Source organism: Petromyzon marinus, chromosome 2 (assembly GCF_048934315.1).
Source record: "Petromyzon marinus isolate PM22_M1 ecotype Great Lakes invasive population chromosome 2, UKy_Petmar_22M1.pri1.0, whole genome shotgun sequence".
In the NCBI taxonomy this organism is placed as follows: Eukaryota; Metazoa; Chordata; class Hyperoartia; order Petromyzontiformes; family Petromyzontidae; genus Petromyzon; species Petromyzon marinus.
Genome location: NC_133668.1, coordinates 21,498,866 through 21,514,755, shown reverse-complemented (window position 1 = coordinate 21,514,755; position 15,890 = coordinate 21,498,866). Strand labels below are relative to the sequence as shown.

At 41.7% G+C, this 15,890-nt stretch overlaps 1 protein-coding gene across 5 annotated transcripts in view; it reads right to left on the bottom strand.

Moving 5' to 3' along the window:
* Positions 1-15,890, bottom strand: part of LOC116945111 (protein PALS2-like) — a 173,668-nt gene that overhangs the window by 22,577 nt on the left and 135,201 nt on the right. For 4 of the 5 annotated variants that reach the window (XM_032959235.2, XM_032959271.2, XM_032959253.2 and 1 more), the window contains 4 exons: positions 14,361-14,513; positions 13,088-13,252; positions 12,087-12,314; positions 6,230-6,364 (listed from right to left, as the gene is read on the bottom strand). In XM_032959235.2, the coding sequence (XP_032815126.1) occupies positions 6,230-6,364; positions 12,087-12,314; positions 13,088-13,252; positions 14,361-14,513 (681 nt within the window). The remainder of the gene's footprint in view (positions 1-6,229; positions 6,365-12,086; positions 12,315-13,087; positions 13,253-14,360; positions 14,514-15,890) is intronic. The other variant, XM_032959244.2, reaches the window with a different exon arrangement.

The window sequence follows — 15,890 nt, the reverse complement described above, 5'->3', positions numbered from 1 at the left end:
TAATTGCCTCAGCCATTTTGTATTATTTGGTACCCTGGGGTACCGCCATAGGGATCATTTCCACTGGTGTGCCGGCAGGGCGGAGGAACTTGGGCAAGGGTCACGGTAGACCTCACAGGGAGGCCCCTGGAACCCTCTCTGGTGGGTTCGAGAAGGGAGGCGCGGCTAGAGCGGACCCAAGCCATGCCGAGGGGAATATAAGCAGCGGAGAGCGAGAGATCCGTGCGGCCGGTTCTGGGATTGGACTCGTCTCGTCGTAGCTGTCGTTGTCACCGCCCTCATTACTGGCGCCTTCGCCTGATCATTGCGTGGCCAGACAGGAGTTGGCTGTCTCGGTCGACGCCGTTGGTGCAACGCGGACAGGGTCGTGTCTGGGCCGAGCCGCACGGCAGCGTGGTCATGAGAGAGGAGGCCAGAGTTGGTGGCGTGAACTTAATAAAACAGGGACGGTGCCTCCTGCGACTACCTCGTCTCCGAAGAAGAAGGAAGAAATTGTCAATTGATTAGTCAGAAGTTTTCTGAATCCATAAGCAGGAAACACTCAACAGACATCTGTCTAAAATCAAATAAAAATGTATTGGCAGCATTGGGCGTTGCGAGAATTAAATATACCTAGGCAAATAATAACTAGAAGTCCAGTTTTTTTCTTAGAATAACATTGTTACGTGGTTCTCAACCCCATTGTTACACTTACTGTGTTTCCACGTGTGACAAAAGTCGAAGTGAAGAATTATAAATCAGAACACTGCTCTGCATGCCCAGTGATGACCGAGTTAAATCCCATTTTACCATTACTGTATTCATATTCAATTAGACAAACATACTGAGAGCTACACAATGGGGAATTCTTCCTTGTGCTTATTCTCAAAATCACTTTCCATACTTTGCCTTGAGTACTATTGTAATAAGATACCAACATTTTTCTTTCTAGAATATACTTTTAGGAGACATCATTAGCCAAACAAAAATCCCAAGAATTTTCCAATTATCCACAATGCATGTAAAAACTTCTGATGGTGGGTGCCTGAGGTCTAAAAATAATGTGAATCGTTACCAAATATTTAAATGATAGTGTCTAAATTCATTACCAAAGGCTATGCAAGGCAAATGACGATCTGCTGGAGGTGATACATAAATAGTAAAAGCAAATGATACGCGTTTTAACCAATGCTCCGAGAATCATGCACTTGGGTAGATTATGGGTTTCATACACCATCAAAGAGTTTGCATAATAACATTTGTTTAGTATCAAACTAACCATGTTTTTTATGTGTAGTTGGCAAAACTAAAAAGTCAACCCAACTACAATCCAATACGTTAAGTTTCAATAGAATAAATTATCACAAATTAATATATTATTTACAATTTTGTAGTTAAACAACGCTTGTGTAGTGTAATAGTGCCAGCTAGTGGACAGCGGTGCCAGTGAGGGTGTGCACGGTGTGTTGGCAGAGGGGAGGAACTAGGGTTAAGGGTCAAGGAGGACCCCGTCTCGAGGCCCCTGGAACCTGCTAGCGGGTTCAAGAAGGGAGGCACGGTCAGGGCGGAGCCAGGCCGTGCTGGGAGCATAAAAAGAGCCGAGAGTGGGAGCTCGAGGCTGCCGGTTCTGGGAGTGGACTCGTCTCGTTGTTGCTGTCGTCTCGTCGCCGTCATCGCTAAACGTCTCCGCGAGATATTGCGCTACGAAGGATAGTAGTTTGCCATCTCAGTCAGCGCCGTCAGTGTTAGATGGCTCGTGTTGCGTACAGGCTAGACTAAGCTACTGTGGAGAGTCTGCGGACGAGACCATGAAAGTTGTTATAAAGAAAGTGCCTCCTAGGGGCCTCCAAGGGCAGCATAACAAGCCTTAAATCCTGCTGGACATCACATTAAAGAACAAACACTGGTTCCGAGTGAGCCTCCCCCACGTGTTAAAACTGAATATCTCTTTGTTTTGTAGTCTCCAGAGACGAACCACATCTGACAATACCGGCATACACATCCCTTAGCCACTACCGCACCTTCCTTGGAAGCTAAACTCCCATTGAATATTAATGTGGACAAGACATTGGAGAAGGGAAACAACAAAATAATAAAATATATATAAAGCAACGTGACTTTACCGAAAGAACTAAGAATATGAATTACTGCAGTCACGAAAGCTTTAAATCAAAATTTAAGACATTGGAGAGTTCTAAACTTTTCTCGTCCCACAGCTGCATGTTCCGATGCTGAATGCCTGCGAACATGTGTAGGAAATTCGAGTTGCAATCCAAGAGTGAGTTTCAATGCATGACAATATTGCTCTGGTATACTATATACCATATTTTTAAATCATAAAATGAGACTTGAATCTAAAACAAATGTCTATGTTAATATTGATAGGATGGTGTCGTTTATTTTAAGTTGATTATAATTTTTGCTACATTATTTTAATATATGAAATGTAAATTATTCACCAAAGTAACTGAAAATGTCCTTAGCACATATATTGACTCTATTCATAAATTGCAGCATACACAATAACACAATCCACTGCAATTTAATATTCCAAGACATGCATACAACACTGCATTAAAATCTCTTGAATCCCGACTCAAGTAGGAATTCATGAAAAGCCAGATGGTTTTCTAAAGTAAATACATTCTAACCAGAAAATAGTTTGCATGCCCATTAAGCTGTATGGAGGAGTAGCAATTGTACAGCTAAACACATGTACAGTGCAGCTGTATGGAATTCTAAAATTAATTCGCTCGGTCGCCATATGCCCTGTTAGTGTTGTTTCCATTTTTTTTCTCCTTTCGCAATTATCACATGCTTATTTTCCAAATAAGAAAAATAATGTCTACAAGCCTACCAGAAAATCTATTCCCCACCTTCTCCATCCAGTGAACCTGAGCCTTCATCATCTTGCTACACAGTGATGGCAAGTGGCTCGGTTAAACTGTATAGAAGTGAATTGAGTTAGCTTTAAAAATGTAAAAAAAAAATTATATAGTGTTAATTAAATGTCTTAGGTGTTACATTAAAATGAAATAAACAATGTAGTATTTTCTCAACACTGTGGGATATCTCCTGCATTGAGAAAGGCTCTCCATGCAATTAGTCTGGGCTTCAAGAGGTTTGACTGCATGTTTAAATGCAGACGGAGTTTGCACACATAACCATAATGCCAATAGGTGTTCCTGGTCATATGCTGGCCTTGTAAGTTAACACGTAATCGTATATATTATAATCATTCATAATTGAGCCATAACCGTGTCTCTACTTCATGGAAATGCAATGCAGATGAGCATATGAGTGCAGTGTGCCATTGAGTAATCTTTTGGGTATAAGATGCCCGTACCAAACCAGAGGGATGTAACTTTCATTACAAACCACGAGCATGCTGATGCGATAACAGTGTGTATTTAAGCTGCTAAGCCTGCAATCACAAATCCAAGCGATAATCTTCGGCATGTATTTGTTCTCAGAACCATGATGTACTCCACGTTAGTCATTTTAGCAGCGTTCACATTTCACGTCTGGGAAATGCAATTACTTCTGCTCAATCAAGGGGGCAGCCAGAAGTCATAAGATGTTGTTATGCTCACAAACATCACGATGCAGCCTGTGATTTATGCCGCTGTGTGATTATTTTATAACATCAATGTGTATTACCTGGCACAGAAAGTTTCCAGCTGCATTGGCAAAATAATCAAAGAGTTTATATCATTATGTGAGGGGAAAATATGTTCTAAATGCAATCAGAAAACAGTGGGTGCAATAACACACTTTGACTTAATGTTTCTATTGAAAACTTTGCAAAAGAAGTGTTACATGTTGATATTGCAGTGTGGTATAATTTCAGTTTTGTAGCAACATGCCTGTAACCCAACAACGTTAACATTACATATGTATCTATGTATATACAGAAGAGCGTAGTTTCTGTACTATATACGCAAATAATCAAATAACATAATAATATAAATAAACATAAAATAATCAAGCAAGCATATTATGAAAAGGACAGTTATTTTCACATGCTGTACAGTACAAATATGATCTAAGTGAGAATGCTTTCATGAAATACATTTACGTTTATTTTGATGAACAGTGTCAACAATGACATAGTCTTCTGTCTTGTAACATAAAACCCACAACAATGTGCCAAGGTGCACGGTCACTTAAAAACAAAATCAAACTGTCCTCTGAAGTGAAAAGCACGATGCCGTCAATTCAACGCAAGTTATTTTGTTTTAGAATAATTTTCCTAATTTCCAAGCTGCCCAAAGACTTTCAAGCTCGTTATTAATGTCAGACGAGTTTTGGGGGGGGAGGCATCATGCCTGACCCCCCCCCCCGCAACTGAGCAGGGTGCCCCATGCTCAACACTGCAGGAGCAGCACACACTGTGTGCATGACTCACGTTTTCTGTCAACGCTGCTATGACTGCACACAACGCCTGGTGCCATGCTCTTTTTATTCGGATTTGTCTCCAATTAACATTTCTCCAAATGATGCGAGCTTTAATCATAGTGATTCCTCCGTGCAAAATGTACCTCTGTGACAATAATAAAATGGACACGCACACAAACAAAGATCAGAATGCCTTACAGGCTGATGGACCAAGCGACGTCAGCTATTAAGGCCACCATCTCAAACTGATTCCTTTTTCAGACTCAATGCCCATGTTAACACAACAAATGAGATACTCTCTTTTGGATAAGCCAACCAAAGGGAGTTTGAGCTTATTTGATTTGTTACGCGGGTTGAGTTTATTTGATTTGTTACACGGATGACCCCATTTAGCCAGTTGTCCCACTATTTTAGATCCAGATCAGGTTTAGATGCCACATGCCACCAATCATACCGGGCTGAGAAATGAGCTGTGCTTGTGGCACAGGCCGCAACCAACGACACACACTCACTCGCATTCTGACATTCAAATGTCATACATATTTGAGTTTTAGCAACATTCACTTGTATGACTATTATTCAACTGAATGCATGCATGAACATTGTATTTTTCCGATTTGTGTGTACAAATGAGACTGTGAAATTGTCTTTCAGGCTGCATGGACCTTCTAAATGCTTTATGGTGCCCATTACTCACTCTGCTACTGCCTGGCTGCTCCACACATTCTAATTAGCATCCATGTGTTCACCTCCTGTCAAAACCTGCACATCCTGTGCAGGCATCATTTGTATTACTTAGAATGAGTTCCAAAGTATCAAATAGGTTGTTATTTTTTTTTTATTGCATGCTCACGCTAGTGTAAGATAATATCAGCTGCAAAAATGTGGAGACAGTTTTATTCCATAACATTTTCCCCATTTTAACTTTTTTCTTCTTTCAAATTTGTAAAATTTGGGAACTGATATGAGCAAAAACATGCCTCATTTAAACACAGAATACGCATCATTCATGCGGTAATGTCCTGACATGGCACATTTACAAATATAAGATGACATAATGGAAGAACCAAAATGCGTAATAATAGGAAAGGCGAGAATAGGTTTTCCCCTTTTTTTCTGGCAACAAAACAGCTGTGTTCAAATGTTAAATCACCAAACTGAAACCTTTTACAAGGAATCATGTCTGCATTAACCACACTACTTGTGGTCAGAATGCAAACAAAAAACATACTCTGATAATATGATGCATTGTCTTTGAAACTGATTGGTCCACACCAGAGACAGCTTGCTTTTGAGCCTAGTCTCAAACGGTGTCAGACCAGAGGACGCCAAAAGGTGTACAGCCCAAAGACAATGCACTATCAGAGTAATGAGAGCTCAGGGTGAACAGCTACATCATGAAATAGGAAAGGCATCAATAGTGACTGCTAAGTATGTGGACATAGATAGGCCACTTGGTAAAAGATGATGGCCCATGGTTGACTGGTGATGGTATGGCAGGCAAATGAGAAGAAAAAAACACACCCAAGAGGATGACCACTGAGGAACAGTAATGACATTAGCTCATGCGCAGGAGTGTGTTTTTGACATTATGGGACTGTAAGCAATTGCGACATCCAGAAGTAAATAGAGCATTGCATGATAACGATTAATTTAATTCATGTTCAAATACATTTTGTTTATTCAATGACCTGAGCATGATATCTTAGCGTTGAATGTTTTGCACAGAAACACAATTGTTTAAAAGGACAGAAGCATTCCACGAGTCTTCATCACGCGCGCACGCAACGGTGATGACAATGTAAAACGTAGCAACGTAATTGTATACGTTCCTATGGATCGCTAAGAGTACCTGCCACCAGTCGGGGTCATCCTGGCTCACGATCTGCAACACGTCCCCCTGGCTGAACTTGAGGCCCGCCTCCTTGCATGGTATCAGCTGATCATCCGCAGGGTTGTAGTCAAACTGGCACTTCACAAAGAGCTGCTGGCACACCCAAGCACACACAGACGGTAACAGTCACGGCATGAAGGAGACACGGCGTTCATATTGTGCGAGCTTCGCAGCCAGATTCCTGTGCCAATGCTGTCGCACCATACGTAGCCAACCTTGCAAGTTTTGTCACGAGTTCAAACTGACAGAGCCTAAAGCATGAGCTTTACCTAAACACTGTAGCTCTTAGTCATGTAGAGCTGAAGAGCTCTTTTTGAATGGCAATATATACGAAGCAGTGCATCCGTAGGCCGCGGAGACCCACCGGTGCTTGGACAGCGACTCTGCCGGGGAGGTTTCAAGAAACCTTTGATCAAGATGGCCGTTTGCTTGTCGGGCGAGCCCCTTACTGCGACCGAACTTTGTACAGCAGTTTTGCGCACGCTGGAAAATCTTATTGAACGTTATTGTGACCCTCTCATTCGAGACAGGTCGACGGATGCTTGCAATTTCAGTTGTAAATGCTACAAAGAGCACGATTTAAGAAGAATAATTACTGACGTTTACAAAATAGGTCTTAAGATAGAGTGTCCGCTTGAAACCGTATAATTATTTTCAATAAACCTGAAATGTTTTGCTGGATTTATTATATCACAAGAGATGGCGGCGACGTGGGGAGGCCTTCGTCCAGCAGTGGATTGACCTTGCATGATGATGCTTATTGCATAAGGTCGCTGCAGTAGAAACATTAAAGCATAAATATTTCATGTGGCTTCTCAAGAGCTTGCAAACTGTGTTGTGCGGTGGTAACCACCAATTCCAGCATTTCCTTTCCATCTTCACTCCCACCACTGTACAGTGTAGGAATAACAATTGTATTTATATACTGCCAATGTGTGCTAAAAGCTCTGAGTAATACCAATGATATTCTCCTCACATTCATATTTGCAGCCAATTCATATGCATATGCTGTCATAAAATATGGCCAGGAAAATGTGATTGCTACTGTAATTAAAGATCATTATTGCATTGTGTTAGGAAACTATACAAGTGGCTTTGGTTGAGATGGATGACACAAAACAAAATAAAGTGATTTGTCACTGGTATACGGAGATTAATGTGATCTTTGACTCTTGGATTTATTTTAGAATGCTGTTATTTATCGTTAAAACATGTGGCATTCTAGGTTAATAATAATAATAAAAAAAACTAATTGTTAAGTTATACGGCTGCAATTTTCTCCAAATCAACGACTGCATGTTTACGAGGTGATGCCTAAAAGAATGCCATGTGTAGTGGGTACAAATGGAGAGAAGGCTTCTCTGGAGGCAACACGTTTATTTTAACAACACTCGCTAACACAAAGGGGTAGAGCTGCCCCTTCCACCAGGTAACCTGGGGAGGTTGTCCCTGCGGGCTAACGAGCCCCAACACAACTGGGGGAGGCCGTCAAGCCCGGACCCCGACTCGAGTCCTGGTCTTGACTTCGGGACTTCTTCTTCAGGAGGACGTCTTCACATCTTCAGATGAACGACAGTAGCCGGACCCGTTCAGGGGTCCGGCTTATATTCCCAGTCCCGGGGCTTCCTCCGCCCCTAGACACGCCCCCCTTCTCGGCCCTTCCAGAGGCCCCTTGAACCGGTCCCGGTCCCGGGGTCGCCCAGCCCCCCTCTTTGGGGGCCTCACCCCCGGTACCTCCGGCCACCAGCCCTAAGGTTCATCCGGAGTGGCATGGCCCCCTGTAACCCCTGCGCCGCTCCAGGCGCTCTCGCCCCCTAGCCTCCAGGGGCTGACACTGCACACGGAGTGCGATGTCGCACAACTGCCGTGCTGTAGGTGGTGTGAGCAGCGTGTCTCCTGCTCCACACACAGGCCGGCCTTACGTGGCATGCAGTGGCATCCACCGATGCCACTACACATGTAAGCATTTGTTCAGCACATGCATGTGTTATGGGATGCGTTTACCAAGGTTTCACCTCTCCTTCTATGACATGGTTAACCACATCCGGAAGTATCGCCCAATGTGTAGTATGCAGGTACTATGCTACACGTGATATTCTCAAAGAGAAAAGCATTAATTATTATCAAAAGCAAGGCTGGAGTTAAAATAAAATTCTTCAGAAAAAATTGGAGCAACCAAGGCTAAATAGACGCTGCATTTCTCATAAATCTGTGGACATTCACAATTGCTAGATACGTGCTGAGCGGTCTTTCCAGTCGTTAAAAATATTGAAAATGTATTTTGATATTGCCAACTTGATTGCAGCAGATTTATATGCCTAAAATATTTTTCCCCCATGAACATTTTCCAAATGCTTTCGGAAAATAATTTGCTTCATGGTAATTTTAGTGTTGCGGCCAAGTTGGCAGACATCCTTACACAAATCACTGACTATGACCCTGAACCACATTTAGATGCTGAATTATTAATAGATAGATGCAATCAAACAAGTGCTGTTCGACACATGTCAGCAACTCTTGTGTTAAACCCAACATTGTATTATTATTTCTACAGCCATTGTACAAATACTAAGTAGTTGCTACTTATAAATATATATTATGGTGTGATAAAAGCATATCAAGCGAATAACTAGGTCTCCTGGATTTATAAATAAATCAATCTAGATGCAAAAATGTCCACTTGAAACAGCTAAGTGCACATATAGTATGTAAAAAAACAGATATACCTGCTTAAAGCAGGAAGCTATAAAAGCTGGCACAGCATATAAAAGGGCTGATATAGGCAGCCTAATGCCTTTCTCTGTATCCAGCTTTTGTACTGGCACTATACAGTATGTGTATATGCTGATCTGACCAAGAAGAGGTCAATGCCAGATTTAGACTCATTACAGCTGGGTGGAGTGGTGCACCCCTTTAATCCTGAGTTAAGTTGAAAGAACTCAAAGGCCGCACTACTGTAGTGATGTCACGAGCCGATTATAATAAAATTAGAAATTTAATACAGGAAAGTACCTACGTTAAAATTAAACAAGATCCAAATAATACTTTAGAACGTAAGACTACTGCAATAATTGCAAATTCATTAATCCCTAAGAATGAGCAACACCAAATTAAGCCAAGGGCCTCAAAACCACCTAGACTGTATGGGCTACCAAAGATTCATAAAATCGGCATCCCATTATGACCCATAGTCAGTACAATTGGCTCTGCCACTTATAAATTAGCAAAATATATAACTAAACAAATACAGCCCTACATCGGTAGGACATCTTCATTCATAAGAAATTCAGAACATCTTGTGAATGTGATCAAAGATATTAAACTTAATCATAATGATATTCTGGTAAGTTTTGATGTGATTTCTCTATTCACTAAGGCTCCATTGAACGAATCGCTTAAATTACTTGATACACTAGTAAAGAATACAGGTTTACCAAAATATATTCCGAAACTTGTTGACCATTGTTTAAATAACACTTACTTCTTATGGAGAGGGGATTTCTTTAAACAAAAGGAAGGGGCAGCAATGGGCTCTCCTTTATCTCCTGCTATAGCAAATCTGTACGTGGAAAACTTTGAAATAAGAGCACTTGCCTCGAGCACATTAAAACCATCTTTTTGGTTTAGATATGTGGATGACACTTTGGTTGTCTGGCCACATGGTAAAGATACACTTAATGATTTTCTAAATCATCTCAATACACAAAACCCGGCCATCCAGTTCACCGGAAATGGAGGTGAATAACACACTCCCGTTCCTAGATATTTTGCTTGGACATGGCCTAAACGGTAAAATAACACACAGCGTTTACAGAAAGCAAACGCACACTGATGCCTATCTGATAGCAAATTCGCATCATCATCCAACTCAGAAATCCTCTCTTATCAAGACGCTCATACATCGGGCTAAAACAGTGTCAGATGGTGAAAGTCTAGTGAGAGAGATCAAACACGTTAAAGAAGCATTACGACAGAATGGCTACAATAATACACAAATTAACAGAGCACTGAATGCCAAATCACGATCGCAAAGCAACACTGCTGAAAGCAATCAGATTCTTAAAACAATTAAAATTCCATATATCTCAGGAGTAACTGACAAATTAGCCCGTGTTTTGCAAAAGGAAAACATTACAGTAAGATTTGGTAGAGTACACAAAATTCAAAAACTAGTATCTTGCACTCAAGACGAATTACCTAAATTATCAACAGAAGGTGTATATCGGATTAATTGTTTATGTGGCATATGCTATAGTGGACAGACGGGACGTAACATCAGCATAATATTAAAAGAACACCAAAGAAATATTAAATTATCTCAAACACAACTGTCGGCAGTGGCAGAACATGCTTGTCAACAAGGACACTCAATTGATTTTGATAACGTTGAAGTGTTGTGTAAAACTAATTATTACTGGCAAAGACTAATTAGAGAATCCATTGAAATTGAGAGAAACAGAAATAACTTTAATCATTCTGATAGCTATAGGCTTAGTGCAGCTTGGAAGTGTATTATTAAATAATACATATTACAATTCCTTATAGGGGAAACACATACTAATTAACGGATTGCTAATGTAGCATATAATCACAATAACACACATTACAACTAATTACTAATCTACAACTCATTACTAATCATAACCATTGACTGATTACCAATCGATTATATAATTACTGCACCTGAAATGAGTTAAATGATGACGTAACCCTGCTGCTCTATTTAAGACCGAGAGCAAGTGAGGGCTTTACCATTCTGGCGAATTGCCCGATGATGCTGGATGTAATTACCAGCGAAACGTCGTATTCAAACTGTAAATGTTGTGGATTCACTCTTCAACACACCGGTGGGCTAAAGTAGTTAACTAATTGTCTTTTGTCAACGTGACACTTTTTTTGCTGATTGGCCGTGTCGGGTGGTGGAGGGTTACGACATATTTATAAATAACGCGATCTAACCCAAAAACCTTTATTATGAATAATATTGGTCGCGAAAGCCTACGTGCTAAACTGAGAACTCAAAGCAGTTTGAAACCCCGAAACTTGCTCTGCTGTAAGATGGCTAGGTGATGGCAGTACAGTAAGTAGGTTTATTAACGCCTCTATATGGTTCTGTTGGTGTAATCCTTGTGTGGTTTTTCTCTGTGGACTTTTTTTTACCAAATTCAAAACACTAACGAACAAACAATTGGCAAAATGACCACACATCCCAATGTGAAACTCTTGATAAAGACGTGAGACTCAGTGGCTCCTTGCTAGAAAACTCAAACACATAATTATTAGGGCTGTAACAATTTACCCGCTGTGAAATTTTATAATTATCTGTCATGATTCAGCGTTGATTCTATTTCAAGAGTCGATTCTCATATGTTTCCATTGTGGCGACTATAGGGACCTTGACTGGCAGCAGCGGGGTCACGTGAATCCAATACGTACAGGGTATGCGAATCACCAATTACATTTCCTACTCGCATGATTCTAAGCATACATTGCGAGCACCGAGGATCAGTTTTAACCCATAAACAGGCACGTTGTTACACCTGGGTTTGTTTTCACCATCTCCCGTGATGCAATGGATAGCGATCGATAAAGAGAGCACATGCCCATCAGCTTTGATCCGATTTTTTTTTGGTGTTTGTTTACCTTTCCTATACTTTGCACTTCTATCGCGTTTTTGTATAGTTTGTTGTTGTAACTTTCCAAACCCGACCCTGTGAAAAAGAGCTGTATAAACTCATCAGATTCAGCTGATTCCAGTGCCTGCTATGCATGTGGCCCGTGGATCTACCCAACCCCCCTCCCTCCCGGTGCGTACCGGTGCGGGGTTCTGCGGCAGCGTATAGCTGGGCAGGATCTTGAGCACGACGCTGCCCGTGGCCTCGCGCAGGTAGCGCTGCAGCCCTACGGGGTCATTGCTGACGTCGCAGCCGTTGACCTCGCGGATGACGTCGCCCACGTGCAGGAGGCCCTGCTGGTCGATCATGCCGCCCCGCAGGATGCGCGCGATCACCAACTCGTTGCTCTCCACGCGGAACGTTACGCCCTGGAGGGCGGCGTGCACGCGCAGACACCATGTGCACTGTTTCATTAAATCTAAAAATAAAAAAAAAATTCTGCTGCCTTATTTTGGAGAGGTCTCAAAGTGAAAAACCTACCCAGGCCAGGGTGATTTGTTCAATGCAAAATCAGAAGGCGCAACATTTTAATTTAGTTTGAGGGTTGTCTCAGCCAATCGTCCCCCCACGGACAATACAAAGAGTACTACTTAGTGAAAAAGTGGTTGTATTCTTGTAAGAATGTCTCCACCATGGGTGAAAGCTGCCTTCGGGAGTCCATTGGAGAGGAACACCAGCACAATGTGTATTTGAGCATGAAGATATGGGCTGTTATGACAAAGACAACATGAAATATTTAAAAAAGCCCATCATTGCAAAATATTTAATTGTTTTGTTATTACATGAAATGCAAACACTGGCCCCTTTTAGAGGAATGTGGAATTTCAACCATTGATTTAGGTCCACCAAAACAGAACAGCACTACCCAATGCTCTTTTGAGCAGAGATGCCAACCCCTTTTATGTTGCTTCCTAGCTAAGAAAAAAAAAAAAGCTTGCCCCAGATACAAGAGATGACCGATTTTTTGTTACAACAAAAGATATGTGCATTGAACTTCTTTCGCGCTGTACTTAGCGAACCGTGCAAATCGGAGGTACGGGGGGGGGGGGGAAGGGCACCGAAATTAAACACAAAAAGCAGTTCCAAAGAAATGACATTGCAGCAGCTCGACGACTCACGCAGGTGAGTATGCCGCACCTACCAGGGGCTCTCCCTCCATCTTGCGAATCCCGACCATGCGGATGGCGTCTGTCACTCCCGACTCGAGTGCGCCGAGCTCATCGCCGCTGTCCGCATTGAGGTGCGGGCTGCACGGGAGGCACTCGTAGCTTTTGGAGGCCACCGAGTCATGGGCTCCCAGAAGCGACTGGCATTGTCGTGCAAGGGGGGCAAAGCAGGCGTTTGCATATTTATGGATTAATTACCTCATTTATTATACCTGCTGCGATTGCTGTCTCCCCCGTCAATGCACCGTCATAGAGACGCGGCCTTAGGGGTGGGTAATCATAGCATCCGCCAAGAGGACACGGCTGTTAGGGGCACCACAAGTTTTTTTTTTTTACCTGATTTTACCGACCCATTAAAGAGCGTGCGCATAATGAACAACACTTACACATATGGCTTCCATGATGGATAATAAATTGCAGCAACGATAGGGTTGCTACAAGACAATGACCTTTTAAGAGGTACTCAATTATGTTGCCATAGGAAAGATGCTGCACTGAATCACGATTAATTGAAAAAATTATCAGGAGATGAAATGCTGCACATTTGGGTATTAAGCGAGTGCTCAGTTAGCTAAGAGGTACAATGGTTTCGATTTGAAGCTTTTGTGACTGCAAGGATTCATCTTCTTTGGTTCTTTCGGTAAAGTCACGTAGAATGAGAATAAAATAATAAAATAAAACAATAAAAAACAATAATTCTCCAGGTGAAAATTTTATTGTTTTATTTTATTATTTTATTCTCATTCTACGTGACTTTACCGAAAGAACCAAAGAAGAGGTACAATGGTTGTGACACAATCAGATTCAGAATATGTATTTATACTGCAGGAATCCAATGAGCTACAAAGCTATTTTTTACAGATGTCCAGTAGGGGTGGGTTAGAACATTACAACACAAGCAATTCAAAAACACTACATGAGTGCAAAATATAGGTAAGGTAAACAAGACCACTGAGGTATTGACTTATTTTTCCAGAAGCGACCTGGCCACAAATTATATCTCAACAAAGTGGCCCCATCATTTTCACATTTAAAGCACCAAAATAATCTAAATAATCTCAATGCATGTTTCTAAATATGAAGGGAAAAACCGGAGGACTCAGAGAAAACAGAAATCCACGCAACCACGGGGAGGGAGAGACATGAAAACCCTAAATGTACAGGCGTCAAGGTCGGGGATCAAACCCAAGACCTCCTGCATACCAGGCGAGGAAGATCACATCATGCCACCGTTAAGAAATGCCCAACCTGAAAGTGAGGCTCCTGGAGGATGGTGGCGAGCTCAGCAGCGCTGTTGTCTCGTTCCGTCATCGGGGAGATGTCCTCCAGGATCTCCTTGACCAGCTCTAGGTTGTTCTCGCTCACCGCTTCTAGCTTGGGTTCCTCAAGCTTGCCCTGAGCCTGTGTATGGCGTGGAGTGGGCGGAGACAGCAGGCAACACCAGTAGGAGGAGTTAGAGGAGTAAGACATTCCAGAGTGCACACGTGTGAGATTCTATTTGAAGCATGGGGCAAAGAGTTAAGTGGCATTACAGCGAGATTATATTAGTGTTTTATAGTATCCGTGGCAGGTGAGCTATGTTGAGAAGGGAATAACATCGGCCTTTTCACTGGCTAGTCACTTACAACTTAAACAATGGAGGCCTGAGCAGCTACTCTAAACATCATTGCCAGAATCAGCCATTGTCTATCCACTGCTGGATGAACCTTCCCCACACCATAACCAATTAGAAACAATCTCTCTGCTGCATGAGCCGATCTCCACTTCTGCAGTGATCATCCTCAGATTATCACGGTTGCCTACGTACCCCGCACCTCTGATAAGCACAGTTGGCTACGTTTGGTGCGAAAGAAGTAAAAATAAAACTCACACTGTCTGTTTTGGTTGCCATTCTGTCGTCAGTCTTGACCAATGGCCATCATCCATTCTATGTGTCCTGTGCAAGCCCACTTGTTTTTTTTTACCACTAACATGATCTCCCCGATTTGTATTTGTTCAAAGACTCGTGTCGTCTTCTTTCTGCATCAGCGTAATTCCAGTTTTGTCCCATATTCCTTGTCACTGTGTTACATTTCTGATCCATGTCATAGCTTGTGATACAAAGTAATACTGCTTTTCGAGATCAAATTCAGTTTCCCAAAACCACTCGGTCATGCTCTTATTCACGTCATCATTTCGATCCTGATGCATCTTAGCTAATTGCCCTTATTATACACATTCTGCTGTGCTTTCCAGTTATGTCCTTCCAAAAATTATTTAATTTAGCCAACTTGTTGTATGTGACTTTATGGTGCTCATGTTCGTTGACTTTCAACACATACCATTATATTTTTGTTGTCTATGGTGTGGAGTATTAGAAATAATACACCTCTATGTAAAATCAATGATGAAATAAATGCCAATGTGAAGTAGGAGGTTAATTGATAATATTATTTACGCATCTTAAACATTCCAGGTATATGCTTTGTGTTAGTGTGCCATGTTGAATTAAATCCCAAAAAAGGGCCTTAGTTTGAAAGCACATATGATATTTTTACGAATTTTCAGGACTTACATAAAGGCTGAATTATACAAAGGGTTAGTGCATTTGAGGGCAAGAGTCGTCAATTATTTATGAAGGATTAACCGGTTTAACAAGACTACCAACTCTGTCATAGTTTCTTGAAGCTGAAGGCCCCAGGTATGAATTGCACAAACCTTGCCATTTCCTTAGTTGACAGGGAGGTATGGCTAATACTCAATTAATATGCCCTTGAAAATGGGAATAATGGCTGTAAA